Below are 12,647 nucleotides of genomic sequence, written 5' to 3' on the forward strand. Positions count from 1 at the left end.
GCAGTATTAAGCATATACATGTATCTGTGTTGTGATACGTATCGAGTATCGGACATCTATTGTACATATCTTAAATTTTTGGAAACTGTAAAAATGGTGCATCATGAACATAGAATTAGAGCTTTTTGGGGGCGTGTATTTCTGTTACATATGTTACAGAGTTGTTAAACAAGCTGTCTCAGTCATAAAGTCTGCTTAAATCATCAGAATATCTGTGAACACACTCTTGGAATTGTGGAAGTTTGGAGATGTTGAACATTAAATATCAAACAAATGAAAATGTAATATATAGACTAAATAGTGATTTTGCACAATTAACTGAATTATCTTGTTGGATGCAAGACAAGACCATTTAATTTTCAGATCTGGTCATTGAACATTCAAATCTAGATGAAAACATGAATCAAGCATTGTTGTACCGCTTTAAATCTGTAAGCTCTGTGTGGCTGTTAATTAATGTTTGTTAAAGTGGAACCAGTGTTTCACTGCAAAACATTATTTCATGCACAAAACCCCCACATTTGAGAGAGATCTTTGATGGTTATTAAAGCAGGGCAGTGGCTTAGTGGTTAGCACTGTTGCGTCATAGCAAGAAATTCATGGGATTGATTCCCACCTGTGGCTTTTCTGTGTGGAGTTTGCATGTTCTCTGTTTGTGTGGTTTCCTTCTGGGTACTCCCGATTCCTCCCACATCCAAAAACATGCAGATTAGGTGAATTGGAAATTCTAAATTGTCCGTAGGTGTGCCTGCGAGTGTGAATGTGTTTGTCTATATGTGGCCCAGCGACAGACTGATGTCCTGTCTAGGGTGCACCCCGCTTCACACCCTATGACTTCTGGGATAGGCTCCAGCCCTCCTGTGACCCCTAGTTGGATTAAGCGGGTTTACTTTTCTATGAAAGTATTTAACAGGTATTTCACCTACATGTGTTGCTGAGTAACAGCAAACATTAATGATGCTGTTTTTATTGCTCAAGTCACAGAACAATATAAGAACATCTGTGCGCTGTGGATGTGCCGAGAGATTTATTTTTTCTTGGTGCTATTTAGAGAGTGGAGAAAAAAAACGTACGGCCTAGTATTGTTGCTTAAACTGTGCAAACGGTGTCCAAAGGCACAGACATTTAAGCCAGTTATTGCTCCTCAAAACACTTTGTTTCCTGACAAGTTCAGTAGTCAAAACAGAACTGATCAGTGTGGTTAATTTAGATTTTTAAAAAATGTGATCAGTTATAGATGCTGTAATTATTTAATCTAAATGATCTAGGGGTGTCATCGTACACAAAAGACATGGATCAGTTCATATTTATGTTTAGGCATCACGGTTCAGTACAGGAGCTTTAATTTGAGCAGCACAGAGCTGCTGTCAGACACATTAGCACTGAGACAAAAGTGTAAATGTAAGCTTTCTTTTTTCAAAGATGTTTAGGAATTGATTTCATCTCGTCATTCGCGTTTGGATGAATTTACTGTGCTAAGCTGTGTTTTTCAGGGCTGTGAAAACTCTGCGGATCCGCGGAATTCCGTGGATTTCATCATGGGGAGGGGTGCGGGAGTGTCAGTGTTGTACTCTTTAATTGTGATCGTTACTGAGTTTTTAAAATGTTTATCGCAAAGCATTCTCTTTTTTTACGACATCATGCAAGTTTTATAAGTTCGTGGACACTGATCTGTGTGTTACAGATACAAATCAGTTTCCTCGGATCCGTGGAGTTTAGAGGAAAATAAATGCCACTCAAAGCCTGGCTGTTATGACAGTTGTCGTAAAGCGGGACTGGTTGGTTGCTGCGGTGACGCTGTGTGGCTCCTGTGCGAAGCTAGCTGAACGTAGCATGTGGACATCGCAAACCTTTAGAACTTTCAAGTTTTTAAAAGAAGAATTTTGCAGCATGTCTGTGTCACGGAGCGACATCAGACAGAGCAAGATGGCGAGAAAGACGTTTTGAAAAAGTGTGATAAGGACAAGAATCCGTGGAATTGTTGCTGGCTTCATCAACACACCTGAAAGATAAACGGGAAAACGAACTAGTAAGAATTTTTTTCTCTCTCTGGAAAATAAACATTGTGCTGTTCAAACAGGATTTCAGAAAAGATTATGTGCCTTTTTTCTTTCATTAATCTAGACTTTCTTTGATTGAAAAAAAGACATTGTGGCTTTGAATGAATTTAGGCTACATGAATTTACACAATGTAAATTAGTTTTTATTAATGTAGACTTTTTTCATGGGAAAAAAGACATTGTGGCTTTGAGTGGATTTACAGGAATTTACACAAGAATGTGTGGTTTTTTATTATTAGGTATGTTATTGATATTTTACCCTGATTTTTTTTTTTAAATATTCTACAATCTACCCCCTGCGAATTTTCCTTGGATTTCACAATTTTCATTTCACAGCCCTGGTTTTTTGTTTGTTTTATGCTGCGTGACTTGTGGAGCCAGACTCCATTCAATATTTTGTCAATTTTTAGTTTGTTTTTCGTTTGTGTAAATGACGGCATCTCATAAAACCACTCTATAGATGTGAATTTATTGTACGTGGTGTCGCTATTTGGTGGCTATCTCATCTGTGAAATTTGACACTAATTCATACAAAACGTTGGTGGCGTTTTCTGTGTAAACTCAAATGCACACTGATCTCATCCTGGGACAGCGATTGAACACAAATGCATATCAGTAGACTTTCATTATTAGGTTCATGTTTTGGAATCAAAAAAGGTAAAGTAACCAAGTCTAACTCGGGCGAATATCGGTCATTTTGGGTGACTGGGCATGGCCGTCGGGCCTTTGAAAATGCATACCGCCCTCCAACAGCATGTTATTGTATTAGTGTTCAACTGTTGATTGGCTGAACACATTTGAATGGGCTGATCTGTTCTTAGTAGATTAGGGTCAAATACAAAATATACAGCGCTTTGGGGTAACATGCTAATTTGTGGTGGTCTTAGCTGTGTGACTAGGAAATCTTTCGGCAATGGTAATCATCTCATGCTTTTTTAGAAGAGGACCTAATTAATAAGCTCTTACGCCAAAGTGCTGTTTAAGGACTAATAAAAAGCCTTTTTTATTTTTATTTTTAAAGGAAACGCCTCAGTCTCTCACTTTTAGAGGAGCCTGAAAATGAACTGTTGGATAACCATGAAAGTAATAGCCCCCTCAGGAAATGCTAACAAAAGTATAGACAAAATGGGTGTGCAACATTGTTTTATGGTTATGGTAGAGGATGTAAAAGAAAATCCTGAGCAGAATTTGTCACAGTAGTTCTAATACTACAACTGAACCCAGGCACAGTTCACTAACAGGCTTTCACTGCAAGTCGAGGTAAGAAAATAAAAAAATGCATATTTTGAAGTTAACATTCTTTCCCAGATTACAAGTATTACATGAAGTGATTCATTAAGATTTAAGTAGGTATATCCATGCAAATTTTCATATCTGTAGATACTGATAATTAACTTTATGAGCTTTTTTTGGTTGATAGATATGTTCCCAATATTATTGTTCATCCCTGCTCTCATCTCCTGATTTTCTTGAGGTGTGAGTGCTACTGGCTTTTTGTCATGGAATTTACTTGACTCTTCTATATTTAAAATATACCTGTATTTTTACTTGTTTAAACTGACAACTCTGCAAGTTCACCTGTCGGTGTCGTCTATACATGAGTTTGTGCTTTCAGTAGCAGCTTTCAGTCTCCTTAGTTTTTGTTGTTCATCTAACTGCATGCAAGTTGATGCAAAACGTGATGGTCACTGTGCTTCTTGGTGAGCAACTGCTGAGCTGTTGCATTTTTGGAGACCAGGTGTGTGATGGAATTCAGAAACAGATGCTGTTTTACTCGAGGGACCTACTCCAGACCAGAGCTAGACAACAACAACAAAAAAACTGATAGAGTGAAAAGACGACTTCTACACAGAATTTGCGCAGTTTAAAAATGCAAAAGTCTTTTTTCTTTTTGCTGTGTTATGCAGTATAATGTGGCCAAGTGGTTAATGCGCTTGGTTTCAGTTCAGAAGGCTCCGGGTTCAAATCCCACTCCTGCCACATTTCTCCATGTAATATGGAGTTGCGTCAGGAAGGGCATCTGGCGTAAAACCTGTGCCAATTCAACATGCAGATCCACCTTGGATTTGCTGTGGCGACCCCGAGTGAAAACAAGGGAGCAGCCGAAGGGACTTACTATGCAGTATAATTTCCGTAACTGTAGTATGGCTTACTCAGTACCTAAATATCTTTGCACTGACAGTGTCATTGTGTCTCGTGCAGTAGAAATTCATTCAGTAGATGGGTAATGTGCTCAGGTGAATTTTAAGATTACACATTGGCCCAAGACCTGTGATGGGACAATTTAATGAGCTCATCATTGATTTGAAAGAGGTAATTTAAAGCATCAAGGTTTTCATTCAGTGGTTCTATAAAATCAACTATTCTTTGTCTTTGAAATTTATTTCTTTTATATGTTTTGTGTTTTTGTTTTTTTTTTGTTTTTTATTCGTTTTGTTTAACCACAGGATAACTCAAGGCAGCGTAAAGAAAGAAAGAAGACTGTGTCCTTCAGCAGCATGCCCACTGAGAAGAAAATTAGCAGTGCAAGTGATTGTATCAATGCAATGGTGGATGGCTCTGAGCTGAAGAAGGTGCGTTCCAATTCACGTGTATATCACCGCTACTTTCTCCTTGATGCTGACATGCAGTCTCTGAGATGGGAACCTTCAAAGAAGGAGTCAGACAAAGCCAAAATTGACATAAAATCCATCAAGGAGGTTCGGACTGGAAAAAATACTGACACTTTTAGGACTAACGGAACCTATGATCAAATATCCGAGGACTGTGCTTTCTCAATCATATTTGGGGAAAATTATGAGTCTTTGGATTTGGTGGCAAACACTGCAGATGTGGCCAACATATGGGTAACAGGGCTGAGGTACCTGATATCCTATGGGAAACATACTTTGAATATGATCGAGACCAGTCAGAACAATATGCGCTCATCTTGGCTTGGTGAACTTTTTAATGAAGTAGACATTAGCAACGCCAAGCAAATAACAATTTGTGCTGCTGTGCAGCTCATCAAAAATTTAAATCCAGGGCTTAAAAATGTGAAAATAGAACTGAAGTTTAAAGAGTTTCATAAAGCTAAGGACAAAGTAAGATCTGACGTGACTAAAGAGGAGTTTATTGAGGTCTATCACGATCTTTGCACTAGACCAGAAATTTACTTCCTCTTTGTTCAGTTCTCCAGTAATAAGGAATTCCTGAACACAAAAGACTTAATGATATTTCTAGAGGCTGAGCAGGGGATGGCACAAGTAAGTGAAGACATCAGCTTAGAAGTAATTGAGAGATATGAACCATCTAAAGAGGGGCAGGACAAGGGTTGGCTTTCTCTGGATGGATTCACAAACTATCTTATGTCACAAGAGTGCCATATATTTGACCCTGACCAAAAAACAGTTTGCCAAGACATGAACCAGCCCTTGTCCCACTATTACATCAATGCATCTCACAACACGTACCTGATAGAAGATCAGTTTCGAGGTCCCTCTGATATAACGGGCTACATCCGTGCCCTCAAGATGGGCTGTCGTAGTGTAGAATTGGATGTTTGGGATGGGCCTGACAATGAACCTGTTATTTACACTGGTCACACAATGACCTCTCAGATAGTGTTCCGCAGCGTTATTGAGATCATCAACAAGTATGCCTTTGTGGCATCAGAGTTTCCATTGATGCTTTGCTTGGAAAATCATTGCTCTTTGAAGCAGCAGAGCATTATGTTTCAGCACCTAAAGAAGATCCTTGGAGAGAAGATTCATCTCGATTCTCCAAAATCTGAGGACTGTTATCTCCCCTCTCCATCTGAACTGAAAGGAAAGATACTGTTGAAAGGTAAAAAACTGAGTACTAGCTGCACTGGTTCAGCAGGTGAGGTGACAGATGAGGATGAAGGGGCAGAGATGTCTCAGAGGATGAGTATAGAATCTGCAGAACAACAAATCATAGCACCAAAGAAATTTCAGCTATCAAAGGACCTCTCTGATCTAGTGATTTTGTGTAAATCTGTGGAGTTCAAAGACTTCCCAACATCTTTTCAGAGTCAGAAGCACTGGGAACTTTGCTCTTTCAATGAGGTCTTTGCCAGTCGCTGCGCCAATGACTTTCCAGGAGACTTTGTTAATTACAACAAGAAATTCCTAGCCAGAGTTTATCCCAGCCCTATGCGAATTGACTCAAGCAACATGAACCCACAAGATTTCTGGAAATGTGGTTGTCAAATTGTGGCAATGAACTACCAGACACCTGGACTGATGATGGATTTAAACATTGGCTGGTTTCATCAGAATGGGAACTGTGGCTATGTGCTACGTCCAGCAATAATGAGGGAGCACGTTTCATATTTTTGTGCCAACACTAAAGATTCAGTACCTGGTGTTTCTCCACAGCTCTTACACATCAAGATAATCAGTGGACAGAACTTTCCCAAACCTAAAGGCTCAGGGGCCAAAGGAGATGTGGTTGACCCATATGTGTATGTTGAAATCCATGGCATTCCTGCTGACTGTGCTGAACAAAGGACGAAAACAGTCAACCAGAATGGGGACAATCCTCTGTTTGACGAGAGCTTTGAGTTTCAGATAAATCTCCCCGAACTTGCAATGGTGCGCTTTGTGGTGCTTGATGATGACTATATTGGTGATGAATTTATTGGCCAATATACAATCCCCTTTGAGTGTCTCCAGCCGGGTTTCCGTCATGTACCGCTGCAGTCTCTAACAGGGGAGGTCCTGCCACATACCTTGTTGTTTGTTCATGTGGCCATCACTAATCGAAGAGGAGGTGGAAAACCGCATAAAAGGGGACTCTCAGTACGAAAAAGTAAGAGGAGTAGAGAGTATGCCAGCATGCGAGTGCTGTTGATCAAGACTGTGGATGATGTCTTCAAGACAGCCATGGTGCCACTGAAGGAGGGGACAGACCTCAGAGAAAACATGCAGGTGAGAGATTTATAATGATCATTAAATGCTGATTTGGTAAACTTTTTGCACAGATGACTGGAGAGAAAATGTAAAGTACAACGGATTTCAAATGAAGTCTGTCATGATGCCACATAATGAATAAATAAATACATTAACCTCTAATGAAGCCAAGTCAGGGTGCCACATTTTAAATAGATACAATAATTAAACTGGGATCTATGCAGGCGTTCAAGACAGATATTAAATTTAGTCCAACAAGGTGACATGTAACGTAACACATTGTAAGCATGGATGTATTAAAAAAAGGTTGACATATTGAAATAACCTCAAATGGGCTCCATTTTGTCTGTATGGTCCAATATTACTCATGATTGCAATGTATTAAATATTTTTTTGTAAGCAACAAGAGTTTTTTTTAATTTATGGAAAAAAGAGGAGGCTGGTGGGGGTCAGAGAAAGGTTTGACAGCCACTGCTGCAGCCCGCTAAAACACTGAACATGACATTTGCTGAGGTGTTTGAGCTTTTATGATACAGTAGCATCCAGTTCAAATCAATGTTGTCAACATTTTTACTTTTAACAGGTTTTTTTCTGTGAAACTACTCATGAAATGTGCCTTGGGGTTGATTTTGGTCACCTTGTTTATATTACAGCATTTTTGGAATAAGTCACTAACTTGCCTTGATGGCAACAACATCACTGGTTTCCTGTCACTGTTTATCCCTCAGGTTATTTATATAGGCTTTAAATTTGGCTAATAGACCATTGTTACATTGTTTGGCACACGTGCACTGAGTACTCCGCAGCTCATGTAGAACGACGTGGGGAGAAAAGCCTTTTTATGCGGACATACAGGATCCGTGTCAATACAAGGACATCACTGAATCTATGGATAGCACTGCAGCAAATGCTTGTAACTTGTCGAAAGGCAGGTGGACAAAGTCCCTTAAACATGTCTCAGATGAGACAGTCCGAACAATAAGACAATATTTAATAGGTAACATCGGTGCCGTCAGCTGTAATCCTGTATGCACAGTGTGTACATTTTTTTTCACGGATTTATTCATGAAAATCATTTAATATTACAACAATAAAAATGGCTTGTGTGAAACTACATTTAATGTCTTGATTCAAATTTGCATTGCAAAAATGACAGCTGTGTTTGGGAGGAAAGCCAGAAAAACAACTGACTTTTCCATCAGGAAAAGAGATTGCAGAACACCATTAAAAATGCAACGTTCCATTCATTCCTTGAAAACATTAAAGTGTACTGCTCCAGTCACCATGAAAAGAAAAAACATACTCAGTATTTTTCAAGTGTTTAGAAAGAATAGAATGCGCACTGTGAGCTGTGGAATGCCTGGCCAAGTGTGCAGTTCTTTACTTTCATTTTTGGGTGGCTTGTCAGGTCTGCACCTTATAAACCAGCCTGTTAGGAGGCAAACTGGATTGAGCAATTTCATTTTGTTTTAGCATTTTTTTTTTTTTTAACTCATGGGCGATCGTAGTAAACAGTACCGTATGGAATCAGATGCGAGAGCCGCTCCTTGTACTTGTTTTGGACGAATAGGTAATTAATGCCCCCATGCTGACAGCAGAGGTGGGAGCTCATGCTTAAGGTGTCTTGACACTTGAACAAATTTGATCTGTGCACTGGTACACAGTCTGCCGTGTCAGGGAGTAAACTTGTTGTAAACTGCGCGGCTTCGTGCAAGTGCGCAAAGAAAATTTTGAAATGTTCAAAATCTCAGGCACGCATTAAATATGTGAATTTAATGTGAACATTGCACAAACAGTCAAAAAACACTGAGTGTCAGTGCGAGTCATTGCGTCAGCGCACCACATCACAGCGCAGCTGAACTGAATGATTATGACGAGATGTTAAATGCACAACCCCAATTCCAGTGAAGTTGGGACGTTGTGTAAAATGTAAATAAAAACAGAATACAATGATTTGCAAATCCTCTTCAACCTATATTCAATTGAATACACCAAGATATTTAATGTTCAAACTGATAAACTTTATTGTTTTTGTGCAAATATTTGCTCATTTTGAAATGGATGCCTGCAACACGTTTCAAAAAGCTGGGACAGTGGTATGTTTACCACTGTGTTACATCACCTTTCCTTCTTACAATATTACAATGTAAATATTTAAAATCACCTTTTAGACTATTCCAAATGCGTTCTCCACGTCATGAAACACACGAGAGAGAAAGAAAAAAAGCTGCAGCTGTAGAAAATTCATCTGTGATTCCGGAAGCGATTAGAGGTGTTTTCATCAGCCAAACTCTGAGAGCAAATGATTAAGGTGCTATGAAATAATTATTTTATATAACGCAGCGTCCAGCGGCACAAAGTGTAACATCCAGCAGGACACAGCAGGAGGCACTGCCACGAGGAATTGAGTGGCAGTGTGGGGGTTAAATGCGTGCAAGTGTCAAGGTGGATTAAGGCACACGAGATTTACGCACTATTGAGCATGCACATTGAGAACGTGACAACGGCCTATTCATAGGAACACTCTGCATGGAGATGCTCCATGTTCATGTGGTATCACTCTTTCTTTCTTTCCCTTTTTTTTAAATACATCTCTAAATATTTGACTGCTGAATATCCTCAGCAGTCAACATCTTTGGCCCACTCAAATTCATTACTTTGGGGGGGGGAGTAGGGCCTTTGTAGTATTAGGTGTGGTCGTAATTTTCCTAGAATCCTCCACGTTTTTGTTGAAAGGTAACAAAACCGCCTGTGTTTATTATTCTCACTCCCAAACTACACTCATTTATAATCAGAGAACATAACCTCATAGAGAAACATGACTTCATCTTGACATCACTCACATTAGAGATTAGATTAGATAGAACTTTATTGATCCCTTGAAAAGACTCAGGGAAATTGAGGTTCCAGCAGCATTGTATAGCAGTACACAGGGTAAAGCACACAGAGTCAATCAGTCAATCAATCATAAATTTCTACTCATGAAGATAGACTTCAGGTCATCTCTCAAACCCTGTTGGTTGTGGAGATGGGCAGAACATGTGTTTTTAAACACCTTTTTGTTATTGTTGTTGACGACCTTGACCTTTGTTCGATCCTCTCCAAAAAATTAATCTCGAGATAACTACCCAAGTAATATTCGCAACGTTTTGTAAAAAATCTGTCCAGCTGTTTTTGTTGTTGTGTTTTTTTTTTTAAGTTACCTTGTTCACAGACAGACATGCACACACACAGGACTGATTCCAATCCCTTGCTTCGCCAGTGCTCCTGGTAAATATAAATGTTGTCAGGAGGATTTATATTATGGTAATAAAGGCCCAGTCACACGGCACTTAATGAAGGGTGACGAAGCCCTGACGAAATCTGGACTTTCATTGACTGTCGTTGGCATTGTTTAACAACCTTTGTGCAGCTTCGTTCCTGCAGCTGGCGCTAAGTCAGGATTTTTAAACTGTTGAAAAATTTGAACGAAGGGCAACAAAAACCTCAATTCATCTGTGTCTCGTTTTGCTGTCGTTCTTGACGTTTTTTAATCGTTTGTGTAGATTTTGTAACGTTATTTGACTTTGTTGGAGCCGCTGAGTGTTTTCACACAGTGCAGAAGCCGGTTTGTGAGGGCTGAGGCTGCTGCTGCTTCATGTACTGTTGGAAATTACAAGGAAAACTCAGCCTGCTTGCTTGGATTTTTTTTATCTGTGTGGGGGGGCAGCTTCAATGGGCTCAGGCACCTTACATAGGCCAGAATTAATCTTTTGTGTGGATATAATTAATTACACTATGTAACAAATTTTTTATTTTTGTTTTGTTCTTGGGTACACAGTGTGTTTTCCTAACCGTTATGCCTTAAATAAATAGAAAATAGCTGTTATTCCACAGAAACTTTGCTTCTGTGATCAGGACAATGATATTTTGAAATATGTCTGTTTTCAAGAATATTCTCGATTCGCCTTCACTACTACTGTGTAGTCTTCTAGAATATTCTTTAACAGCTAGAACTGTCCAGAATTTTCTAGAAGTTTCCAGAATTATCTAGAAATTTCAAGAAACTTTTAGAACTTTCTAGAATGTAAAAAAATAATAAAATCAAAGTTTTTGCTGAATGTAGTCATTTTTCCATAGACTTTAGACATAAGCCGTTGAAATATAACACTTAGAAGCCAGGAACAAAAATTGTGTTACATAGTGTTATTTTGCCACAAGCAACTGTTGAAATTGAAACAACAAACAAGTTGTGTAATTTCCGACAGTACTTGAATGCAGCATCAGCGGCAACAGGAGCTGCTGCGTGCGCGTATTATTTTGTATTAAATATAACAATATGAGTGTAGGAATGACAGTCCAGCTCTTCTGTACATGTGGCAACGGGTAGTTGAATCAAAATGATGATATAAAGAGCTGTTCTGAAAGGAAGAATTCATGTTGTGGATCAGTGATCAGCTGGTGGAAATAACCGCACATGTGAGTCAATGCGCGTGTTCACACGCACTGATTAATTTACTGTTCTGATATATTCAATCGTCTTTACAATTATATTTATTCTCCCTTTTGACAGTTTTCTGTTATAAATCAATATATATGGCTTAGAACATAATACTGTGATACAGCAGTGACCACGGCACACTTTTTTCTTTTTTTTAAATTGGAGGAAGACGGAGCACGCAGCGTGTCGACAGACAGTGGATTCTGATGATGATGGAGATGATCCCTCCTTTGTTCTGGAGGAGGAGCAGGTGGTTCACCGACGTGCGCACAGATCTCCACAGATTCTGTTTGCAGTTTCTCCGGGACCCAGCGCCGAGTCCTGGAACACAGAGATGCAGACATACATTGCCCCAGCTGTGGCTCCAGGCGCGTTCCAAGCGTCAAGATCGTGAGCTTCGGTTTTGTTAAGTTCCTCTTTCGTCCCTTTTGCGCTCTTGCTTTGCAGACTGTTCGGTGATGAAAGCTCTTTCGTCCACCTTTTCTCAACGAATTGTGATGTTTTTTACTTTTTCCCTTCGTTCAGGAATCATCGTGTGCCGTGTGACTGGGCCATAAAACTAACATGTGGCCGTTGGGCTGTGTTTGGATTTTGGGACTATCTGGCTTTAGGGCGGTGCTCTGTAGTAACTCAGGTTATCACAAATCTGTTTTCCTTTGACTTTTTACACTCTCTGGACTCACACGTGCTTGCGCGTATTCATGCAACTCGCACCTTTACACATGATATTACTACAGTTTCTACTGCAGGCCAGCTCACCTCCTCTATCAACGTGCATCTGCGTGTCTGAGATTTCACTACAGTTTTAATGAACTCAGTTTTGCACATGACATGCCAACAGCATAAACCACTAATTTCATCTGTTCTTTTCCCACTTCAGAATGCCATCGTGTCATTTAAAGAGTTGTGTGGACTTTCAGCTGTCGCTAATCTGAAGCAGTGTATCTTAGCTCTTTCCCCTCGACTGACTGGACCTGATGGTAACCCTCTTCTGGTGTTCAACCTCACCGACCAATACCCTACTTTGGAGTTCCAAGGCCTGCTGCCAGATGTCCTCAAGAAAGCCATCACCACCTATGACGTGGTGAGTAGTAGTGATGAAGAGAAGTTGTTTTTTTTTTTTTTAAGAGAATCAAGTCAAAAAGGGCATTTTATATAGATGTTGAAAGAAAAATTCTGACAAATACAGTACTG

General features: G+C 39.6%; 1 protein-coding gene across 1 annotated transcript in view; it reads left to right on the forward strand.

Annotated features, from left to right (window-relative positions):
* LOC117514008 (inactive phospholipase C-like protein 2) overlaps window positions 1-12,647 on the forward strand; it is a 101,142-nt gene that overhangs the window by 25,871 nt on the left and 62,624 nt on the right. The window contains exons 4-5 of the mRNA XM_034174290.1: window positions 4,508-6,991; window positions 12,334-12,537. Coding sequence (XP_034030181.1) covers window positions 4,508-6,991; window positions 12,334-12,537 — 2,688 coding nt within the window. The remainder of the gene's footprint in view (window positions 1-4,507; window positions 6,992-12,333; window positions 12,538-12,647) is intronic.

Source organism: Thalassophryne amazonica, chromosome 7, assembly GCF_902500255.1.
Source record: "Thalassophryne amazonica chromosome 7, fThaAma1.1, whole genome shotgun sequence".
Taxonomy (NCBI): domain Eukaryota; kingdom Metazoa; phylum Chordata; class Actinopteri; order Batrachoidiformes; family Batrachoididae; genus Thalassophryne; species Thalassophryne amazonica.